This window comes from Aotus nancymaae, unplaced genomic scaffold (genome assembly GCF_030222135.1).
Source record: "Aotus nancymaae isolate 86718 unplaced genomic scaffold, 86718_ANA_hifiasm-v0.15.2.pri h1tg000036l, whole genome shotgun sequence".
Taxonomy (NCBI): Eukaryota; Metazoa; Chordata; class Mammalia; order Primates; family Aotidae; genus Aotus; species Aotus nancymaae.
Window position 1 is genome coordinate 5,863,809 of NW_026988450.1, and position 25,725 is coordinate 5,889,533.

At 36.4% G+C, this 25,725-nt stretch overlaps 1 protein-coding gene across 2 annotated transcripts in view; it reads right to left on the reverse strand.

The window, feature by feature from the left end:
- The window catches only part of ATP6V1H (ATPase H+ transporting V1 subunit H), a 99,578-nt gene that overhangs the window by 39,526 nt on the left and 34,327 nt on the right, over nucleotides 1-25,725 (reverse strand). For both annotated transcript variants that reach the window (XM_064384182.1, XM_064384181.1), the window contains 4 exons: nucleotides 25,224-25,321; nucleotides 19,464-19,656; nucleotides 2,903-3,081; nucleotides 515-640 (listed from right to left, as the gene is read on the reverse strand). In XM_064384182.1, the coding sequence (XP_064240252.1) occupies nucleotides 515-640; nucleotides 2,903-3,081; nucleotides 19,464-19,656; nucleotides 25,224-25,321 (596 nt within the window). The remainder of the gene's footprint in view (nucleotides 1-514; nucleotides 641-2,902; nucleotides 3,082-19,463; nucleotides 19,657-25,223; nucleotides 25,322-25,725) is intronic.

Sequence of the window (25,725 nt, forward strand, 5' to 3'; positions counted from 1 at the left end):
ACCCAAAAATCAATTCCAGATGGACTGGATATGTAAATGTAAAAAGTTAAACAATAAAGCTTCTAGGAGATATAAAGACATCTTCATGACCTTGGGTAGGCAAAAACTTCTTAACCAAGACACAGAAAAGCACTAGTCATACAGGGAAAGATTGATGAACTGAGCTGTATCAAAATTTAGAGCATCTCTTTATCAAGACACCATTAGAAAGTAAAATGGCACGCAACAGAGTGAGGACAAAATGGTTGTGATGTGTTTATATATATGAGACAACAAACTCAAGTTCAGAATACATATAGAACTCCTGTAGAATGAAAGAAAACAGACTCGAACAGGGCCTTCTCCAAGAAAAGATGTCCAGATGGTCAAAAGGATAGGAAAAGGTATTCAACCACGTCAGTCAGCAAGAAAACACAAATTAAAACCACAGAATATCTTAGAGTGACAATAACAAGTGTTGTTGAGGATTTGAGATAACGCGTATTAAGAGTGTAAAGCGAAACAAAAAACTTACTTCAAGAGTTCATAATTCTTCTCATTTAATCTCACAGCATTCTCTCTCCAAAATTTCTCAGATTTGTGTACAGGACTCCATTCCAACCTTCCAGATTTAAGTTCCGAACTGTATTCATCAAATGAACTATAAAAATGTGTAAAGAATTCAAGATTTATAAGAATCTGACAATTACTCCAAAATTAAGCAAAATAAAATGTCTTCACTGATTATTTAATTACAAAGGAATGACCATCCTTTGTACATTAACAAACTACCACTAAGCGAAGTTTACACAGTTTAAATAATCTTTAATAAATCATGTGAAATTTTATTCAGTATAGTAAGGTCCAACCCTCCTGTCAAATTTGAATGCTGGGTATGAAACATAAAACTCAGCACTTGCTTCCAAAATCCTTACTCCAATATATACACGAATGTGTATAAGTAAAAAAACTGAAAATCAGAATTTCTACCATGACACTTGAAATACTGGATTTCCCAGACCAATAGGCATATTAATGTAAAATAATATATTACATAAAAGCATAGTACTTTAACATAAAACAATAAACTCGTACTATTATAGTATAAATATCATAAACTATAAAAATACACCACAAAAACAAAATCACATGCATTGGCACGATATTTTACAATGTGATTACCAAGAGTGTAGATGTAATTAATTGAATTAATCCATTATAGACCAAAGACAAAAGCCTCTGGACATATAACAAACTGCAATTCACCTTAATTTAAAAACCATCCACTGGAGAGTAACTTGATTATTCCAAGCTTTAAAGTATGAAAATTTTTAATGTGGTTAGCCAGTGGACAAACACATTGTCAGAACATACTTGCACTTTCTCTCAAGTAAAATTTAAAAACGGATGTAACCATTCAAATTTTACTAGTAATTCAGTATAACCAAGGTATACTAGGTAAGTTGATCAGAGAGTCCCATTTGAACAAAGTAGTAAAACACTTTAATGTAGGGCCAGTTAGTATAAGAAGTATAACAGTATTTTTAATATTCATATCCTAATCCTATAATAGCAAAAACAAAGCCAAGTCTCTTTTAGCTGCACCCATCACCCTATTAGCTTTATGTAAGTGGTATTTTTCAAATTACCAAATTCAAGGTGAAAAATCAATAATTAGCTAAAATGGATTAAACCATGTAAAAGCTATCACTAATCTTAGTTTTTACAAAAACAGGCCTTAAATGATTATTACAGAGAACCAGTCATAAGTTTTTAATAAACATAGTAACAGAATATACAGCTGTAAAGCCTATTCCTGGTCTGCCTATTAGAATTAATGTATCCATATTTTAAATATTTGTAATTATAGAACCATAAAAATCATTTTTCTTCCTCTGCAAAATCTATTACAAACCAGTGATACAAGTAACACCTCCCACCTCTGGGAACTCTTCGAGCCTTGGGATTATGGCTGCATTGAATCATCTGGTAAATACATTTCTTGAGCACATACTATGCTGAAGGTGCCTGCAGGGCAGATGGAACCTCACAATAAATCCTGCAAGGTTAGCATTTTTATTACTATTTTACCAAAAGGAAAACAGACTTGAAAAAGTCAAGAAGCTTGTGTGAGGCCACACATGGAAAAAAAAAAGCCAAACAATTCCAAGAATCAGCCTGGCTCCAAACCCCAATCCATCTAAGAGAAGCATCTATTTTCAGAGAGTAACTCTTTTAAAAACGTGCCAATGGCGTAAAAACAAAGAATATGAGTGTTAATGGGAAAGATCATCAAGATATTATGTATAAAACAGAAAAAGAACAAGATCCAAAAGAATATGCAGAGCCCCATTTGTGGGTTGTTGGGGGCAGGCAAAGAGGGCTAGAAGGCTTTTTGGAAGCAAACACAAGACACCAGAACAGAGTGAGGTGAGGCAGGGAAGATGGTGGGAGTGGCATGCAGTCCCTTCCATATGGGCTAATTCTTTACTGTATATACATTATTTACATTATTTTTAATATAAAAACTGAGCCAACAGGCCTTCAAAAAGCAGGAAAACAAATACTTTCTCCACATACAGGCAAACCTCCTTCATTAATTAACAAATCACCTTTATTGCTTAAAAAGCCTCTAACAGAAGACTCTCGAGGAATTCCAGGGTGGAGTCACATCCTAAGGGAGTAAAGCCGGTCAGATTTTAGACAGCAGAAAACAGTGGAAATCTCCCTATAAGAAAAGATAACACACAGCTCTGACCAACTGTGGCCATGTGAGAATGATGTCTTCACAGGAGACATTAACATATTCTAGTGAACTCTTGATTTATATAGGTGGCAACAAATTCAGGTTTTCTTGAATTTTCTTGCTAGTCAAACAAAGTCCAATACATTCAGCATATGAGAATTAAAAAGAATAACACACCTAAGGTCCTGGACACTCTCTCCAAGTTTTTCCAAAAGAAATTTGATATCTTCGCTGATATCTTCATCATCATACTTCTGCTGTTCCAAGTTCTCCAACTGTTTCAGAACTTTGCACTGAATCATAGCCAGAGCATATTCTTGGCGAGTTTCTCTTTCAGTTGATTTTTCTAAAAAGTTCTGGGTTAGACAAAGTGATAGTGAGAAACTATATAATTTGTCATGTGATGTTCGTAGACCTTTGCACATTCTTTTATAGTCTCTCTCCTCCTCCTATTCTCAAGTTTAACTTTCACCTTTAAGTAGATGACTCTATCTCAAATCCTTACTTTGCTCCTGAATGTCTGTCCCATATCAGAAGCCTACTTCTGATCACTTTTGTATTTCCTAGATTGCTAAATATCTTGAATTCTTGACCCAGACGGGCCCTACAACACTGAAAACATTTACAATGAAATCCACCACAATCCTTTCTAACGGACTTCCTCTGGCTGTGAGCTCTCGGTTGTTGCTCACCTAGAGCATACTAAGAAACAGTGTTTCTTCAAGTTCACAGTCAAGTTCTCCAGTCTGTCACAATTTTCTCCCCTCTTATCAACCCGTAAGTGCACAAGGGACAACAATTTTTAAAACTCCCTTGTTTGAACAATTATCAGAAAAGTTTTGCAACATTCAGGCAAATTCCCTGGTTCTCTTCTATGATTTTCTATTTTTAAGAGTACTTAACAAAACAGCAAAAGAACCCACAAATTTATACCATAAACTGTCATGGAATTAACCAATGTTTCTGAGTAAGGACCAGGCTAAGCTCTTGGAACAAGAAGCAACAAGAAAGGCCTCTGTTTTCAAAAAGCTACTTTCACCAAGCTAGTTTAAAAAGGCTGTCAAATGAAAAAAAAAAAAGGCAGTAACAATTAACTCCAAATTAACTGTAACAAAATTTGAAATTTCTTTTCTTTTTTTCACAAGGAAGTTCTATCCCTAATAATGAAGTTGAACAAATGCAAAAAGTGATTTAGCTTAGCATGTGGAAGTCAGTGAGATCAATGCCCACCAATCTTCCCTTTAGTTTTCTACCAGATTTTAAGTACCTTGAGAGTAGTTTGTCTTATTTTTCTGTCACAAGTGCTTGGCTCAGAGATGATACTCAATAATAAAATATTTGTGAACCTAATATTCCTCCTCAGTGCTGACATCTATAGATATCACAAATTGCTTGCAATCCTCCTTATTATAAACAGATAATGATGAGTAGAGTAGCAGCAAAAGTATAAATTAATTTGCTTTTAGAATTACTTCAAAACTAAAACATGAACTTCCACACAGGTATGATGGATTTAAGAACCTACTGAACCAACCTCTCTCTGGCAGAAAACAACTATTCACCTTAGAAGGCCAAGGCGGGCAGATCACGAGGTCAAGAGATCAAGACCATCCTGGCTGACACAGTGAAACCCCATCTCTACTACAAATACCAAAAAAATTAGCCAGGCGTGGTAGCACGTGCCTGTAGTCCCAGCCACAGCCACTCGGGAGGCTAAGGCAAGAGAATCGCTCGACTGCAGGAGGTGGAGATTGTGGTGAGCTGAGATGGTGCTACTGCACTCCAGCCTGAGCAACAGAGCAAGACTGTCACCAAAAAAAAAAAACAAACAAACAAAAAAAAAAACCTGAACAGACTGAAAAGGCAACTACTTAAAAGAACAGAAAATAGAAGCAGACAGAGTCTGGTATGAAGTATACTCACCTACAGTAGGGAAGTCAGGAACAATACAAGTACGTTCCTGTCACTCCAATTTTTATCTTGAAACTAAGGCACAGTGGCAGAGAACCCACTGAAAAGCTGAAAATAGTCTTTCTGGCCTGGGGAACCAGAAAAGCAAAGCTGGAAAACCATGAACGCTGAAGTGGGTAAGACTCAGGAAGCCCCAGAAAACAAAGAGCAAGAAAGGGGACCCAAATCCTATCTGAATACAGCTCCCGGATGAATCAGATACTGGAACTAACAGAAAAAGACTTCAAAGCAATTATTATAAAAATCCTCAATGAAATAAAGTGCTTTCAATATATGAAAAATTTAATACAAAAAAATCCATAAATTATTTAAAAAGAAACAGAAATCCTAGAAGTAAAACTACAATTTCTGAAATAGAAAATCAGCTGATAGACTTAAGAACCAAGTAGAGATAAAACAGAAAAAGAGTAAGTGAACTTGAAAATAGGTTAAAATTATCCAAGGAGAAGAATAGAGGTAAAAGGTCTTTTAGGAAATGAATACAGGCCCAGGTCCTGTTACGTATTATCTAACGGTCCAACATATGTGCAATTGGAATACCAAAAGGAGAGGAGAAAGAGAATGGAGCTGAAATTTTATTTGAAGAAATAATGGCTGAAAGTTTTCCATTCAATGTCAGAGAAATTTTCAGACACAAGATGTCCAATGAACAGCAAGCACAAGCAAAGGCATAGCACTGTCAAGCCGACAAAAAGTTTGAAGAATATTTTTGTTGCATACAGAATTCTGAATTTATAATTCATAGACAAAAATACAAAACTAAAACATAAGAACCAAAGTGACCCTGGTAAATTCTTTGAGACTATTAAAGTCAGCAAAGCTTCCATCTACTTAAAGCAGGAAGTATTCATTTCAGAGACAGAGGACAGTTCAGAGTGAACTGTTATCTTAAGTCAGAAAAACAAAACTACAATTTTGTGGTATTTTTCATCAGGTTACTTCTACCGAGACCAGCTCAGTCGTGGAGACCCCCCCCATCCATGCAGTGCTGAAGATATTAAGAAACAGACACAGAGACAGAGTGCAAAGTGGGACTATCAGAGGGCTAACAGTCTTCCAAGCTGAGAGCCACAGAGGGCTGACAGCCTCACCAGCTGAGAGCCTCAAGTAGACTCTGACCCACGCATTTATTCTTTCTGAAAAGGTGATTATTATTAACAAGGAGGTGTTCTCTGCTTTCTCACAGAACAAAGATAAACTAGGCAGGCAGTGGTGCCTGCCCACCACTGATAAAAGACAAACTAGAAAGCATTCTCCAAGAGAAATCAATGGGGGCAGGGTCACACATCCCACGCTTAAAGAACTAGTTTAACTGGTGTATAATATACATATACTGTTTACCACTTCAGAACTCCCTGAACAGTGTTCCACTTGGGGGCCGGCTCAGTTTCCCTTGCTGTCGTTCTCAGTAAACAATATAATTTATCACACACATTAGGAACAGTCCCAGCACTTCTGAATTTCTCTTGTGTTACTCTGTTTTATCCTTTCAATTGTGAACAAAGTGTATTTATTTACTGGTTAAATTTTACATATATTCCATTTCCAGTAATGGTAAAATGGCTTCTATTGGATCAACCCTTCCATAGAAAGCAACTATAAAATCTAGATGACATATAAAAGATTATCTGAAAGAACAAAAGGCAGCAGAAACTAGAATGTAGTCTAGATATGAGAAAAAAAAAAAAAAGGAATGGCACTAGGAAAATTTCTAGTTTTATATATGGCTCTCCTCCCAAGGACAGGCCCCACTCAGAAAAATTCAGGTAAAACTCAGAACCCACAACCTCATTGACCTGAGGAGACAGAGGACAGTTCAGAGTGACCATAGCAGCTAGAAGTGAGAGGAGAAATCAGAGAAAAACATAAAGGAGCCCCAAATTCTGCATATGAACTCTGCCCAAATCTCTAGCTGACCACTGACTTATACAATGTAAGGACAGAATGCCAGCAGCCCAGCTATGTCTAAAAGAACTGAAAAAGATTTAAGCTGCTGCTCACCACAGGAAGACAGAGCTTGAAGTTAGAGCCCAGCCAAGCTAACTGCCTGCTAAACAACCTCAATGTCCTATGGAGAAACATCACAGAAACCAGTTCTAGGGTGTATTACTTACAACATTCAGAATACACTCCCAAATTAATAAGCATATGAAGAAACAGGAAAATGTAACCAACACTCAAGAGAAAAGTCAATCAAGGAAGACCAACCCTGAGATGAATTAGATGTTGCAATTAGCAGAAAAAGATTTAAGGTACACATTCTGACTATGCCCAAAGAAAAAGATGGTGCCAATAAAAAAGCAAAAAAAGAAAAGTTCATCTGAACATGGTAAAAAGAAAAAAAAAAAGAAGAAGAAGGAAGTTCAGTGGAGACACACACACTAAATTCCCAAATGGAAATCCTAGAAATAAAAATAAAATTTACAAATGAGCTCAAAAGGGGACTGGAAATGACAAAGGAGTCCGTGACCATGAAGACAGACCAATAGAAATTATTCAATTTCAGAGACAGATAGGAAAAACGCTCTTTATTCCTTCCCACAAACAAAATGAACAAAGGCTCCATGACTTGCAGTGCAATATCAAAAGGTCTAACATAAGTGGAATCAGAATGCCAGAAGGCAAGGAGAAGTAAAAAGGTGCAAATGTATACCTGAAAATATAATAGCCAAAAGTTTCCATCTTTAGTGAAAGACGTAACTCTACAAATATGTAAGTTCCGTAAATACTAGGAAACGTAGTTATAAATAAAACTAAATCCAAACACACCACAGTCAATCTTCAGAAAACCAAATATATAGTAAGATGTTCAAAGCAGCCAGAAAAAGATAACACATTATATACAAGGAAACAAAAATACAAAGGAAAGCTGACTTCTCATCAGAAACAATGGAGAGGATTCTGCTGAGAGAGAGCATTAAAAAAAGAGAGGAAGGCAAAGGAGAGAGGTTAGCAGAAAGTGGAACGGTATCTTGAAAGTACTGAAAGAAAAAAAAAGAACCACATCCAGCAAAAATATCCTTCTACAATAAAAGTAAAATATCATTTTTATAAAACAAAACTGAGATCATCAGTCACCAGCAGACATGCACTGGAAGATATAAAAAAGCAGGGATTGGCTGCCTTTTTCTGTAAAAGGCCAAAGAGTAAATATTTTAGGCTTTGCAGTCTCTGTCACAACTGCACAATTCTACTATTATGGTGTAAAAGCAGTCATTAAAAAACAAACAAATGAGCAAAGCAGCGTTCCAATAAAGCTTTATAAAAACAGGTAGGCCACATCTGGCCCACAGGCTTCCATAGTTTGCTGATCCCTGGGCTAAAGAAAATTCTGCAGCTAAAGGAAAGTGATACCACAAGTGGAAAGCTGAGTGTCCAGAAAAGAAAGAAGAACTGCAGATATCATATTAATATGTAGCTGGATAAATATAAAACATGGTTTTTCCCTCTTTACTTCATAATATACATGAGAGTGCTTAAAGCACAAGTTAAAACCCTGTATTGTATGGCTTATAACGTAAATACAGTAATATGACAACTGTAGCATAAAAGATTACAACTGCTTACATTTCACATAAGATAGTACCATAGAGAGGATGTGTATTGTGACTCCAAGATCACCTCTAAGAAATAAAATAGTGCAAAAAAAGAAGAAAAAAAAACAGTTAAAGACCCCAAAGAAATGTTACAATATTTTTTTAAATTTATTAATATATAACAGATGTACCTATTTGGGGAGTACATATGATATTTTAATAGAATCACATATAAGTTATAATTATGAAATCAAGGTAATTGAGATATCCACCACTTTAAATATTTATCTTGGGAACATTGGAATTATTCTAACTATTCTGAAATATACAATAGATTACTGTTTACTATCAACCTACTGAATTGCACGTTAGGTCGTTCTTCTATATAACTGTATTTTGTACCCATTAACCAATCTCACTTCATCCCGTCCTACCATGGTACCTTTCTCAGCTTCTGATAGCCGAAGATTATTCAGCCATAGAAAAGAATGAAATCCTGTCATCTGCAGCAACACGGACAGAACTGGAGGTCATTATGTTAAGTAAAATGAAGGTTTTTATAGGATGCACTTAACCCAAGAGAAAGCAAAAATGGAAGACAAAAGAACAAAAAAACAGATGAGCAAACAGAAAACAAAGAGTAAAATGGCAGGCCTAAATCTAGTCATACCAACAGTTTTTTAAATGCCAGTGAACCAAACACTCCAGTTAAGAGGCAGAAATTATTTGAATAAATAAAAATTCAAGACCCAAGAATGTGTTGCCTAAAAGAGACAAACTAAATATGACACAGGTAAGTTGAAACTGAGAAGGAAAAAGATACAGCATGCAACCATAAGCATAAGAAAGCTGGAGTGTGATATTAACTTCAAATAAAGTAAACCAAGAGCATTGCCAGTGATAAAGAAGGATATTTCACAGTAATACAAAGACCAGTTCATCAGGAAAATGTAACATTTATAAGTGTTTTAATTACAGAGCTTCAAAATTCATGAAGCAAAAACCGACAAAACTGAAGGGAGAAACAGACAAATCCACAATAATAGCTAGAGATTTTAACAGCTCTCTCAGCAATTGATAGAACCACTAAACAAAAAAAATCAGCACACAGAAGATCTAAATAACACTATCAACCACCCTGACCTAAATGGCACAGAATACTACTCCACCTGCAAAATATACATTCTTTTAAAGTGCACTTGGTACAACCACTATGATAGACAGTAAGACAAGCCATAAAATGAGTCTCAAATTTCAAAGGATTGAAATCTTACAGAATATGTTCTTAACCATAATGTAATTAAGCTAAAGACCAGTAGCTTTCTAATTTCTATTTGGAAATTTCACAATGCATTCCTATGTAATCCACAGTCAAGGAAGAAATCATGATGTATGACACTAATACCATTTACATGCTTGTCTCCTTCACTAAAATGTGAGATCCTAGCAAACACGACATACTAGATCCCCAGTTCCTTGTATGACTACTTCTACAAACTATTCTCTTTCAGAACACCTGTTATTTCTTTCTAAACCAATTATTTTCTGAGTCCTTCAACCATGGGAAGGCATAAATCTGTTAACCTCTTCCTCTTATAAAACTCTTCCCCTCTTCCTTTCCTTTTGTGAGATTTTACTTTTCTACTAAACTTTCTATGGTCTTTTCCAGTTACTTTTCCTATTACCCTCTCTTCTAATTTTAAAAATACATCAAAGCTCTTTTGTTTACATGGTTTTTTGGTTAATTTCATATATTGTTGCCCAGAGAATTAAACTCCATATTTATGATATTATTGGCCAGGTGCTGTGGCTCATGCCTGTAATCCCAGCACTTTGAGAGGCCAAGGCAGGCAGATCACCTGAGGTCTGGGGTTCTAGGACAGCCTGGCCAACATGGTAAAACCCCATCTCTACTAAAAATACAAAAATTAGCCAGGCACAGTGGCACATGCCTGTAATCCCAGCTACTCAGGAGGCTGAGGCAGGAGAATCGCTTGAACATAGGAGGTAGAGGCTGCAGTGAGCTGAGATCACACCACTGCACTGCAGCCTTGGCGACAGAGTGAGACTCCATCTCAAAAAAAAAAAAAAAAAAAAGATACTATCATAACTAATGACTTCAACTATTACTTCAATACATTCAATAACTAATACAGAACAGCCCTATGGTATTCTAAAACCAACTTCCCTCTCAGTTGTCCAAGATAATGGCATTTCAAAGATTAGTCATTTTTTATTCTTTTTCTTCAACTGCGCCAAATCAATCATTAAGCCTTATCTATTCTTCCTTACATAGATGTTCTCATTTCACTGCTTCATCTTACTATAAAAATTGAAAAGAAGGAATGAATGAGTTATAAAAAGTAGTTAAGAAACTGAATCTGCCAGAAACAATCTACTTAATCTGGCAGCAATATATTCTTTGAAATATGTTATTCTTTCTCTAAAAGTAAATGGTATCTTCACCTCAACAAAATCAGAAGTGACTAATCTGGTATAAACATCCTTTTCACCTTTGGCAAATTAATGGTGTAGAGGGTTGTTGACATATCCAAAAACAAGGTGGAATCAGGTGACAATTCATATCTTTCTGTCAGCAAAACTGAACTGCTGGTCTTGTCAAGTATATGTGAAAAGCAGTGCTTCAAAAACCATTGGTGGTGAAGACCAGTTTTGCTTGTTTTTTGACTTTCAATCAGTCATGAGCAAATACTTTTATAAAACACAGTAAGAATGAATTTTAAGACATGTAAAATACAAGCTCAAATTTCATATTATAAAATTCAATAAACCATGATTCTGTCAAATTCCTACAAGTTTCTAAATGCTGACTTTCACTTTCTGTACTTATCCATTGCAGGTTACTAACAAACAGTTCACTGCACTGCACTGATAATGTGGACCACGTTTTAAAAACTGCTGTATTAAATAACTCACCCCAAAATCTAAAAAGTCTGTCTTGCTAGACCTCATATAAACCTGGTATCTACTAAGCAAGATAAAGGTTAGGCAAAGAGGTTGAGGCACAATTCCTTAAATAGGGAATAAGGGGCTAGACTCCAGAATAAAACTTCTTCATGGCAATACCTCCATGCCATAGCAGTGATCAAAACAGTCCCATACACTCAGACTAGAGCTAGCCTCTTTGAAAGAGTTATGACTATGAACTGTCTACATGGGAAAATGCATGGACATGCATGTGCATGTTTATGTCTGGTGAGTAAACATGTGTATATGTGAAGCAATCATCATCATTAATTTATCTAATAAAAAGAACAACTCAATTTGGCCGTAATTATTAAGGCTTTCTGATGAAAAGCATATCGTTGTAAAAAAAAAAATACAATTCACTTTATATGACAGATAACGTAGACTTTTGATTAAGCCAAGCCAAAAAAGAAATCAAATGCACAACAAACAGATGTAAAACTCTAGGCAACAAAGATAATCTTCAATGTCTTTATCAGTCACAGCCCAAAACATCCTACTTTATTTAAGGACTTAAAGATTGACAAATCAATTTAACCAACAGCAGTAATATTTGCAGAGACCTGGAGTTCAGCACGTACTACAAGTAAGTGAGGACTGATATTCTCAAAATTAAAATTCATCCAGCCAAATGGAAAATAATAATAATAATTAGAAGCTGCTAGATTTGTTCATCTCACAGTAGCTCAGCAGTTCAGCAAGCTTCCTAAAGCCGCTCACAAAAAAAAAACTCCGAGTTTTAGGATGTGACTAGACTAACTTCAAATAACCTCATCAGTAAAATCATTTTTAAAGTCTACAGGAATTCAAATTACTTTAAAAATCATCATTGTTAAAATCAGTTTCATGGTATAAATCAAATGGCTTTACTATGTCTTTAACAATGGCTCAATTTTAGTTCCACTGTGCATATCAAAACTGTGGATGTCTAAAGATGTTCTTCTGACTTCCTGCTCTCAGCATATTCATGGAATGATTGCATTAACCCAAATTTAGCATATGAGAATCTTAAAAAAAAAAAAAAAACAACTAGTATTTCTGTCATTGGACTGGGTCTATTTTAAATATTCTGAAAACCAAAATTAGACAATAGAAGTCCATAAATTATTAAATTCTATCCATTGTAGGTTAAAAAATTGATATTGTATAGTTTATATAAGACTTTTAAGTCTTGCTAAATATTAAAGTAACATATTCACCCTGTCTCTCTTAAATCAAACAAAACAGCACTAGATCTTTACCTGGGCTTAATATTAACTTACCAAGAATCCAACTTACAGAGATAAAGAGGAAAACTTCTATTATTCCATGATTTTATGAAGAAAGAAGGCAGGAAAATAAACACATACCGTTTATTTACTATCGCAGACACTTCAACTGTTATTTCATGGATTCCTTACCTAATGTTTAAATGAGTTAAGTACCATCTACCACCTTTCACCATAAAGAAACTAGCTCTGGGAGTCCAAGCCAGTCCAAGCCACTCTCCCAACACTAAACAATCAAGTGCTGGAATTCACATCTAGGTCTATCCACTCCAGAAATATTCTTCTCTATCCTTCTACTGCACCATTACGAAAGAGCTACATGACTCTACTTCTCAAATTTCCATAAAAGTACATAATTAATTCAGAAAGCCCCCAAATGAGGTCAAAAGAAAAAACCTAAGAATCTCAGTCTGGCTCTACACTTACGGTGATTTTTTTGAGCTTTGTATATCGTAAACACAGTGACTTCATCAAGTTACTCTATCAAAACAAAGGCTTAAACAAAAGACAAAGGTCCTGAGAAAACGTATTCTATCTTATGCGTCTTCCCACACCCTCAGTAACCAAAGAATTGCCTTGCACATATTTGGTCTTCAATAAATATCTGATGCATTGATTGATAGATGAATAAATAATCTACAAGAGGAAGAACAGGAGAGAAAAAGAGAAGGAAGAACTTAAAGGCAGGATTCAATTAATATCAACTAACATCTCTCTTCTGTGACATTACAGTATTAGATACCTGCTTCCAATAACCCTTTTATTTTACCTAATGATTCAAAATGAAAAATAATGGAAGGGAGAAGGAACTAAGTGGGGACAAAAAATTAAGTAGGGTATGTGGGAAGCTTAAATAGAATATCATACAATGATTAAAGCAGTTTTTTGGGGGCTTTAGATTAAATCTCAGCCCATTATTAAAAATTATTAGTACCTGGGCCAGGTACGGTGGCTCATGCCCGTAATCCTAGCACTTTGGGAGGCCGAGGCGGGCGGGTCACTTGAGGTCAGGAGTTCAAGACCAGCCTGGCCGACATGACAAAACCCCATCTCTACCAAAAATACAAATATTAGCCAGGTATGGTGGCACGTGCCTGTAGCCCCAGCTACTCTGGAGGGCTGAGGCAGGAGAACTGCTTGAACCCGGAGGAGGAGGTTGCAGTGATGCACTCTAGCCTGGTCGACAGAGCAAGACTCTGTCTCAAAAATAAAAAAAATTATTAGTACCTGATTTTTTCATAGAAACTTGCAGCACTTAAAATATTATCTAAATAATACCTTTAAAAGTCATGTTGTTTCTTGAAACTGAGAGGAAAAGATACAAGGTAAAGATATATTCTTTGAAACAACAGGACAGCTAAAATAAGACCCTGATTTCTATTATAGCTCTTTCTCATACTTCTATTTTACCTTAAATAGACAAGTTATCAACAAATTATCAAAAGCCTATAATAAGAAATAATTATGATAAATTTTTAGAGTCTTTAACATTTTTAAAAATAGGTATTTTAATTTCAAAAAATATATAACATACAGAAAAGAACAGGTCGAGATAAATGGAAAAATAGTACTATTCACGTCCCCATTAACTACTTAGGAAACTGTTGACCTTTCTATTTCCCATAAGTGAAAGTCACACAATAATAATTAACAATAATAATTAATCTTTCTAGGATAATCTAATTGCAAAGACATCATGTCAAAGGTAACCATCTTTCCTAACAGTTTGGCAATTACAAAATATATCTCCTTTTCTGAAAAAAAGCTTTCCGTACCAAGTTTATTAACAGCTCCCAATTAGACAAAAGTCCATGCACTAACAGAAAACACGGACCCCTCTCTCTCTAGTCTTGCTTTCTGTGATATGTTCAAATTAAGTAAACATGTTTTATTTCTCTCTTAATTTTTAAAATATGAATATTCAGTAACTGGGCCAATCTTTATTTCCAGGTAACTTCTTCATTGGATCACAATTCCCTCGTAAATAGCTCACTTTTGTTCCAAAAGGCTTTTCCTATTCTTTCCGTGTAGGTAACATCCAAAGACAAACCCCACAGAGACAAGTATATGAACCCAGTGTTCACACAATCTGAAGTAAGTTCACTACAACTGCTGTGGTGCCAACAGCAACCCCACAACCAGCCCCTTATACAGTTACGATCTTTACTGAGGGTATATTAGGTGCCAAAGGTTCATTTAGCACATATTTTTCAAAGGCTGTTATCATGTGAGCATCAACAAAGTGATAGATTTAGGAGAGATTATATTACTCTTACAGGACACATGAAAAAAGCTAAGGCACAGAGAGGCTAAGCAATTTGGCCAAAAGCCTGGAGGCCAGCGGAAGAGCCCAGCCAACCTGACCACCACTGCACATGCTGGCACACTCACTGACAGCCTGAGTGCACACATACTTTGCAGTGAGGAAGGCCAAGCATGATTCACCCAAATCACGTAGAGAGGAGATTTCAAAGACTCCTTCGGCTATTCAGTGCCTACCGCAATTCATCCAGAGTTGAAGCCTAGTTGTAGTAAGGGAACAGAGATTATAAACCGCAGGTTTTAAAACATCAAGGGGGCTCCGCATGTGGGAGGGATATTGCAGGTAATTTATAATTTTACTTAATATTTTTCTATCATATCTTTTTAACCATATTATTTTTATAACAGTAAAAGATCAAACTAGCTCCATTTTTCCAAAAGGTAGATGCTTAATTTACACCAGAAGATTTTGGCAAAATAAAGGCTCCTGTGACAATAATATAGTTTAAAAAAAGGAAAGACAAGGGAGAAAACTCAAAACCAAGGCAAATGGAACAGAAGGAGCATTAAGCCCTCAGAGCATGAAGTTATTGAGTTGAAAAGATGCAGTATCTATTTTGCCACAGTGAATAAATTTAAAAGAGGAATCAGTTCTTATTCCATATTCTCTCAGAGCAGGAAAGTACAAAATAAAGTGCTAAAAGTAGGTCTGACAAAAGATCTTATTTGACGGTGTCATGCTTGGATGAGTGATGTGCAAGAGTGTGAACACAAGTTAGTGTCAGGTGATAACCATGATGACTGAAACATTCACGTTGGCCCCCTAGTTCTACGCCCAGAATGGGAGAGCCAAAAGATCCATTCACAGAGCAAGTCTGTGCCTTCAGAAAGTCAACAGCCACAAGTAACAGGACTGCATCTTCAAGAGCCAGATTTATGTGCTCCATTTACTCTCTTAGAATTCACCCTGGGTGGTAGAGAGGAATAATAAACCCTACAAGAACAAATTACTGATGATTCCAGAAGATTCTTTCTTCACCTGTTATAACATTCAACCTCTCCCCACCGTTGCACTTCTAAGATAACTAAGCGTGGTTCAAAAGGCCCCTTGAGCTCCCTCTTCTCTTCACAGCCACATCCTCACACGCCTCCTTTGGCTGTCCACCTCCCTTCTACTGCCTTTCCTCCCTTCATCACTCATCACCACATTGCACTGGCACTGCTTATTCACGTTGTCTGTCTTTAGCAAACCATAAGACCTCCAATGTCCAGCTCTATCTTGGTCATCTGTGTCCCCTAATAATTAGCATAGCTGCTGGCACATACACGGAACCCACAATTGTTTTGTGATTTAGGAGAGACTGCAAAAGACTCCACTTCTGGAATTTTTTGCTTTTACTAAATAAGAATATGGATAATGAAGTACTTAAGTAGAAGAAAAAAATACATTCAGTTTACCTACTAAAACACTTCAAAGTAAAGCCTCATTAATACAACCTACTCCGATTTAAGAACTGATTATTATTTTAGCTGGACTGAAATTCACCGTGACAACTCATATGGACAGAGTGTACAGGAAATGCAAAGAGCAGAGCCACCATGGTGAGGGAGGGAAGCAAAAGGCTCAGCATTTGCCTGTTTCTCAAGAGTGAACTTCAAGGACTACAGAATGATTTTCACATGAAAAATGGTGTTACTTTCATAAATAAATATAATCAAAAGAAAATCTAATGCCCAGTCCAACACCTGGTCAACAGCTGGTCAGCATTTATCACACCCAGCAGGACACACTCAAATCTCACTGTCCAGTCTCTCCCAGAATCCACACTAAGCGCCACTCCTCCATGCTATCCCTCACTCACTCAGCCCTTGCCAGGAAGCCAGGAAATACACGGGGCTTAATACATCCAGCTGGTATTTTAAGCTAAGAAATCTTCCCCTGATGTTAGATTTGGTTTTCCTTTTCACATTATCACCCTTTTAATGCCAGTCTTAAGGTTCCTGAGAAAATGCATCAAGGCAAGAAAAAAAGGAGATGGCAGAGTGGTTAAGAGGACAGCTCAGGAGCTGGACAGATCTCGCTGAAATGCCAATTCTTTCACTTACTGAGGAATTATCTCCTAGTCTAGGTGCCTTATCAATAAAATAAAAATAGTAATAGAATTTACAGGGTCATCATGAAGCTTAAATAAGGCAATGCATAAAAATCACTTAATAAATTTTAACAATTATTATTCTCTGCACCAAAGACAGGTTAGCATGATTGTTAAAAGCATGCGTCATACTGCCCGAGTTTAAATCCCTGCTCTGCCACTTCTTAGCTATTTTGGCAAATTATTTAACCTCTCGTGTCCTAGTGACCACTAAATGGAGTTCCTGGGACAAATATGTGTAATACATTTAAAATTAAAACAGTGCCTGACACAGAATAAGCTCTCAATGAACATTAGTTATTAACTACAGATATCTAAAAAAAGAGTTCCTACACATCAAATTTTAAAATTGGGACGGTGACAAATGCTATGAATAAGCAATTTATAAAAAGAATATAAATGGTCAATAATATTAAAAGATGCTCAGCCTCATTCATTATTAACAGAATGCAAATTTAAAACAATGATTTTTCACCCAAGATTTTGTAAAAAATAAAAGGGCAATATTAAATGCTAATGAGCAGAAAAATATACACTTCCAATATACAGTTGATGGAAAGGTAAATTTGCACATTTTTTAAAAGTATATGACAAAAGTGTAGGCCAGGTGCTGTGGCTGACACCTGTAATCCCAGAATTTTTGGGAAGCTGAGGTGGGAGGATCGCTTGAGCCCAGGAGTTCAGTATCAGCTTGGGCAACAAAGTGAGATCCCACCTCTACTAAATATTTTTTAAATTAGCCAGGCTTGGTGGCATGCACCTACAGTGCCAGCTTCTTGGGAGGCTAAGGCAGGAGGATCCCTCAAGCTCAGGAGTCTGAGGTTGCAGTGAGCTATGATCACATCACTCTACCCTAGCCTAGAGAGTAAAATCCTGTCTCAAAAAAAAAAAAAAAAAGGTGGAGTGCAGTGGCTCATGCCTGTAAATATGGCACTTTGGGAAGCCAAGGCAGGTGGATCACTTGAGGTCAGGAGTCTGAGACCAGCCTAGGAAACATAGTAAAACCCTGTCTCTACTAAAAATACAAAAATTAGTTGGATATGGTGGTGCATGCCTGTGATCCCAGCTACTCAGGAGGCTAAGGCACAAGAATCGCTTGAACCTGGGAGATGGAGGTTGCAGTAAGTTGAGATTGTACTCCAGCCTGGGCAACAGAGCAAGACTCTGTCTTAAAAAAAAAAAAAAAAAAAAAAAAAAAAGTGTAAAAACACATTCTTTTGACTCAGCAGTTCCATCTCTAGAACTCAATCCAAAAGAAATATTCATCAAAGTGGGCAAACATACGTAAAAGAAACCAGAAACACCACCACAAGGCCATCAATAGAGCACTGGTTAAATAAATAGCTTTACACCAACACAGTGGAAACAGCCATTAAAAATACTGAATATCCACATATACATAAATGAAAACATATTCCTACATATTAAGAATAAAGTTATACAACAGTTTAATACATCATTTTTATTTTTAAATACAAAACAAAATTACACATCTATTGATTTATCTCTGTGCTTGGAAACATCTGAAAGATGCCAGTAACTACATTTGGCAAATGTGATAACTACATTATTTACATTCTGCAATACACCTGTATCACTTTTTATTTTTCACTTGTTTTTTTAAAGTATAAGAACAAAAATGGTTAAAAGCACAGATTGTACAGTCAACATCCTGGATTTGCATGTCTGCTATCTATCAGCAATGTGACCTCCATGCCTCAGTAGTCCCAATGTATAGCAATGACACCTGTATACTAACAGTAACAACAATAACTGTTATGTTATAGGGCTCTGGTGAGCATTAAATGAGTTAAATGCTTAGAACAATGTGTGGCAGAGGGTAAGCACTCCATGAGACATATCCACTATAATTAACCTTGAATAGCATTCTTAGACACATTACTTCAACCCAGCCATCCACAGAAGCCCATCTAAAGCGACCAACAAAATTATCAGTAGACAACTGGCACAGCACATACACTGGCTCTTGATAACCAATTAGCAATATCGAGTATTAAAACCGCTTGGCAACCTAGGATTTCAGTTCTAGCAAGGGTTTCTCTTGTCCTCAACTTCCTCATCTGTTCAAAGGAGGAAGTTGACTTAAATCTAACAAATCTAATATTCTAATAGGATAACTTTACTGTTTAAATAATTATAGATCTTTATAGTTGCCTCAAAATTGTACTGCAGTCAATAGATCCAGAATCTGAAGCACAGCTCCACACTAAAATACATGCTCCGTAACAGGGAAACTCCTTCCAAAACAGTCTCTTGGAATGTACCGCAGCAGAAAAGGACTTCTTGATTCTGAACATAATCCAACTGCATTTCCTACAAGCATACTCACACATTTCATTCACTTAGATGGTTTCCCCTCACCGATCCCACTGCCCACACCACAAATACAAATTAGTGATTCTTTATGTTTATCAAGACGCTATGGTTTCATGACCACATGAAGAAAAAGTAGTAACTTTTTCCCACTTGCTAAAAACTTAAAATGTACTGCATGGTGAAAAATGCCTCACACACACACAAACCAACATAAAACACTTACACGAAATGCTGCAAGAATGATTCTTGTTACTTTCTCTTTGACAGATTCTTGAAGGATATCAGACAGAACTGGAATGATATTATAGCGCCGCAGGTGTTCACACATTTGAGGACTGAATGCCAGGAGCCATATTGAAAAAATCATTTGATACTGGAGCTGAAAGCCACACTTGTTACTCAACACTCCCATTATGCTGGAAAAAAAAACATACACACACATTTAGAAAACATTTAATATGACAGCAGAAGAAAGAAGAAATAAGTAATTATTCTTTTTGCACTAATGGAACAAGTCTCTCTGAATTATGTCCTGTTCTTTTCTGCCAGCAGTAACAAGCAGCTAGACTGCTACTCACAGAGAACCGCTTCCAGTTCAGCTCCACTTAACCCTCTCTCCAAAAGTCACAGGACCTCAGGAAGCAGGAGCTCTTGCGGTATGGCAACAAGAAAGGGAACAAACACTTGCAATATGGCAACGGGAATGGTAAGAAGAATCAGACAAACAGAGCCAAATGTTACATGGAGATTTGGAGTCTAGGAAACCAGTAAGACCACCGATAGCTTTAAAATATAAAGGAAATAGAGAAAAGAAGGGATGAGTTTAGTGAAAACCTGTGATGGGTTCAAATTTGACACAGTGAGTTACTGAATTTGTAGGTCAGGAAAAACCTTGGGAAGCTTCTAGTTTTATCTCTTACTTTACCAGTAAGGAAACTAGGAAAATGACATGGAAATGAAGTAGGTTACACCAAGAGAGATAATACAACAGAAGAAAAGCTATGGAAATTGCTGTGGGTAATGCCTACATTCAAACAATGCAGTCCAGAAATCATCAAATAAGACCATTAAAAAATGACCTTCATATTGGAGCAGAGCCTACCATTTAAAAAGAAAAATAAAAAGACCAGAGGGGTTAAGAGCTCAAAGACCACAGAATGTACAACACAAAGAGTGAGCCCTAATGTAAGCTATGGAACTTATTAATAAAAACCTATTAGCATTGGTTCATCGATTGGAACAAACAGACCACACTATGCAAGATGTTAATGATAAGGGAAATTTGTGGGAAAGAGGGGGAAGATATAATGGGAACTCTCTGCACTTTGTTTTTCTGTAAATCTAAAGCCACTCTAATATTATAAATGTTTAAAATTCTAAGCCTGATTTTTACAATCTAAACCTACTGTAACTTACTGAAAGGCTTTTATCTGTGTCATTTCTCCATTTATATGATTTGTATATAGCTCCATTCACTAATTGTTTTTAATTTTCTCACGCATGGCTTCTGTCTTGTCTCCTCTATTTTTGGTTCTTAGACAAAACTTGCTTTTTAATTAATATTGGTATCAGTATATAAGCTGCCGTAAAATCATGTCATTTTATACTGTAAACACCCTAGTCCCTGGTTTCCCTTGCTCTCTATTCCAGTTATGAAGCCAGGCCTTCTCCACTTGGCTTTGTGATGCTGTGGCTGAGACCCTGAAAACTCTATTTATGTTCTACCAGCTGGCTCCCTGTTAGGCTACGCCAAGAACAGGAGCTAGAGGCTGACTTCAAGGAAGGAAGGAAGAAGGGACTTTCCTCCTGTCGCCTTCCTGTTCCTGAGAGCATTACCCCAGGAACACTCCTTTAACCCGGCAGCACCAGTTCTTTTCCATGGCAGCTGCCAAATTCAGTTTGTAGTTTTTCCAGTTCTAGCAGAACAAGCCTCATCACATTTCCTCAGACACCAGCACTAGCCAACTGGCTTCCCCTCCCCAGAGTCCTGGTTTCCAGATCCATGAGGCTCTTCCTAGGAGTTCAGAGACACCAACATCAGCTGGGCAAACCTCCTTCTCAAATGTCTAAATTTCAACTGTACTCACCCCTCCTCCAAGCATGCAAATTTTAATGATTCCAATCTCTTACTGTTGCCCACCCTCTTTACCTCCCTACCCCGCCTTATGGGTGGTATCTGCACTTGCTACCTTTCTGACACTCGAGAGTCATTTTTTGTTGTAGTTGTTTCATTTTAAACAAAATCAGTGGCTGGGTATGGTGGCTCAAGCCGCTAATCCTAGCACTTTGGGAGACCAGGGTGGGCTCATCTCTTGGCCAGGAATTCAAGACTAGCCTGGACAACATGGTAAAACCCCATCTCTATCAAAAGAACAGAATAATACAAAAACATGTCCAAAACAATACAAAAATAAATCAGTTAGCAAATGTATACCTGGTTAGTAACTCTTCATATCAAATTGTTAAAAGAATGTCAATCGTAATTTAATGGGAATAGCACTGAATCTATAAATTACTTTGGGCAGTAGAGGCAATTACCCCCAGCAAAGGCCCACTTACAGCTCCCATATTTAAGAAGTCAATGTTAACCTGCAGACTTTCTTGTGAAGCTACACTATATAGCACAATGCAATGTGAATTTTTTATCTTATATAGGTATATAAATACTCAGAAATAGTGTTGTATTATGTAGATAATAGGCTTTTTAACAAGAAAAAAGTTAGCAAATTATATAGATTAAAATGTACTGGGTTTTTTTTAAGACCTCCGTTATCTTCCTCTCTTCAAATGGGCTATACTTGAAATTTTTTCTCCTCACGTTATTCCTATTTGCAATGTGAAACACACACACACACACAAATTCAATGCTAAGCAGAAACTCGAAAAGTAGAAAGTACATGTTTTATTTCTGAAAGAATGAAAAGATTAAATGACTTTCTGAAATTGCTATACTTTCAGCAAATTAAGATATTATACCTTTATTAATGCCCATTTCTCTACCTAAAGTTTTATCTGATTACTGCTAATCTTATTAGCAGTCATTAGCATATCAAAATACATTGGTTGAACATGAAATAGCCTAGGTCTTATCTATACCTGATCTTGTTGCTGCTGAATAGTTAACATTGCTGAATGTTCTCTAAAATACTATGTACTAGTCATTAGAAGAGCAGCATTTGTTATACCTCAGCATACCACGAGAGTTCAAAGGGACCAAATTTTGGTATTTGAGTTTGTTTTATAAGCAGTATAACTATTCGTAGAGATTGCTAATTCATGACTTTCATTCTTTCTTACAGGTCCTCCATAGAGGGAAAAAAAAATCTAATTTTTGTTTGGCAGGATTAAAATTCATTTTATCATACAATAACCCTAATTGTAAGATAAAATGAATTTTAATCCTGCCAAACAATTCTACTGGGCTCTTTTATAAACCACAAAATTTTAGTTGTCTTAGGCTATTTTATCATCCTATATATTACTTTATCATTATTCATTGATTATAACCAATTATACTAAGAAATGAAAAACTAAACTAATAAAAGTTAGTGACTGACCTAGGAAGATGATATAATAGTGAAATAAATAATTACCCTTTCTATTGCACTGCCCAAAATACGGCATTATCTTTTACAAAGGTAAAAAGACTGGTAACACCATTTTTGTCATTACCTTTAGGTTTCTGTACAGAAAAGAGTTAACAGCAAAGTCCTGAGGTTGCCAGCCTCAGAAAGACCTGCTTACCAAGGTTGGCCCTTGACTGGCTACTGGGAATTTGGCTGGTAAACAGTTTCCTACACTGATCAAACTAAACCACTTGTACAAACACGTGGTTTATGCTGAATTCCTACTGCTATGGTCTAAATGTCTGTGTCCCTCCAAAATTCGTATGTTGAAAGACTAACCCCAAGGTGATGGTATTAGGTGGTGGGGCCTTTGGGAGGTGATTAGGTCAGGGGGGCAGAGCACTCATGAATAAGATTAGTACCCTTATAAAAGGGTCCTGAGAAAGACCCCGTCCCCTCTGCTATCTGAGTTTACAGTGAAAAGATGACCATCTATGAATGAGGAAACAGGCCCTCACCAGACACCAAATCTGCTAGTGCCTTGATCTTGGACTTCCTAACCTCCAGAAATCTAAGAACTAAGTTTCCATTGTTTATAAGCCACCCAGCATTTTGTTACAGCAGCCCAAATCAATTAAGACACCTACTTTGTTTCAGGAGTTTGAAATTTTGGTGTGTCTTAGGTAGAGCCTGTCTGCCTAACTAACCTCTAATAATATCTTAGGATCTGAGTCTCTGATGGGTTTCCTGAACAGAAATCTCACACAAATGTTGCTGCACTTTCGATGCTGGGAGAAGATGCACTCTGTGTGACCCCTCTGGGAGAAAGAGAGCATAAGGGAGCCTGCGCATGGATTCCTCCACACTCGACCTGTGTCTTTGTCCCGTATGACACAGCTGTTCATCCTCACTGCATCTCTGTAATAAATCTTATCTGTGAATACAACTACATCCTAAGTCCGTGAGTCCTTCTAATTAATCTCCTGACAGTGTGAACACAGCTGAGAATTCAGAATTTTTTATTTTCTGCCCATAATAATGACCAACAGAGGAAAGTGTTTCACATTTATCAGGTTATTCAGAAGATGAAAACAAACAGATAGACTGGCTCTATTCTCTAACAATAATGGTGAAATCGGTCAAATAAGTGAAAAACTGTAAGTCTCTAGATAGCTATATCATAAGTGAATTTTTTCAAACTCAAGAACTGATAAGTGAGGAATATATTTCTAAGGACGAAAAAGAAATAAAGTACTCTCACCTAGTTAGCCACTGAACATGAAAGACTTCCAGACAGTATTTTGTGGCAAGAACCTAGACCATTTCGCTCAAGGACATGTGATGATTTTCTGTCATCTTTCATGATATTTGTGTATCAAAATGTACTGTTTACAAAAAGGTTTGCTATATTTTAATTTTTATTGAAATTTCTAATTGTTGTTTTTCACTCTTTTATTCTTAGTTCAGTTAACTTTTCACAAAATGACTAAAAATATACTTGAAAGGGTCTTTTGGACTCAGATGGCAAACTGTGATGGCTATTTTTCCTAACTGAGGATTAAATAAATAAGAACGAGTTGAAATTTTATAGAGCAATAGAAAAATAACTAGCAACTTGCTAAATTGATGGATATTGAATAGTTGTGACAATGCAAATATAATTCCTAAGAAAGCCTATTTGCAGAAGTAACTCATTCTAAGAAATTGCATACAAATATTGACTGAGAAGATCTAGAATATTTGGGTCCGTTCCACAAGTATATCCTACACTGGAGATACAGGTAAGAGTCCAATGAAATCCTCATCCACCAAGTAACTTACTGTTGATAACCTAACTTTCTCTGTAGATTTTCTAACAGAGAAACAATGCCTTGCTAACTGAAAAGAATATTTGATTTAAGAACAGTCAGAGCTCTCATTATGAATAAATAAATTGATTTTCTGATGGTAAAACAAGATTTCCATTGTTTAGGTTTTCAGTTGCTTGTCTGCATAAGCCTGAACAGGCAGCTCCTCAAAGTTTCTATACCTGCAAATTAGGATCCCACAAAGATTGGGCTAAATTGTATGGCATTAGAAAGATAGGTTTATATTCACTCTTTCCTGGGTACGAACTTTTCTTGTTGATTTTTGCCTACATTCACCACAAAATATTTTTAAAATTTTTTTATATTCTGAATACCTGGATTCTGTCCTGTTAAGCATTAGGTTCTTAAGAGGCCTTAACCTCTTATAAAAGCACAGATCAAGGGAAGGGGTTCGATAGTTACTCACTTCCAAGAAGGCTAGCATAGCCAATTGTTAAACAGATATGAAAAAAATAAAATACCTCTTTTAGATTATTTCATATTTCTTTGAAAATGTCAAGGAGAGATGCTTATAAATGTTATTTTACATTAAAAGTAAAGGGCACTCACCAATTTACCCCATCTGCTTCCACCCAAGCAAAGCGGTACTCATTGACTCGGAGCATCAGCTGCAAACACCCAGCCACGCACTGTACATACTGCGAACTCTGCACAAGAAGAAGTGCACGGTTTTTAAATCGGAAAACATTTAAAGTCACTTTTCATTTCTAAATGAAAAGTCTGATTACCTACTGGAATTAGTATCCGAGCATCCAAAATTCCCTAACCTCTTTTCAAAAGTTAATTCTCATGTTTGCTTTTATCTCTACCTCTTAGAAATAAACACGATTTTGTCTCCTGAATTAAATCTACACAAGTCAGGACTACTTAACACACAGTCGGGAAAATCAGGAATGAAATACTTTATATTTGATATAGTTTGATAAGCATATTGCCTTACAACGTTTCACATACCCCTGAATAAAGATACTATGTATAGAGAATACTGTTCCACATAATTACAGACCTACCAAAGAGCAATAAAATTAACAAAAAGAAAAGTAAGTAATTC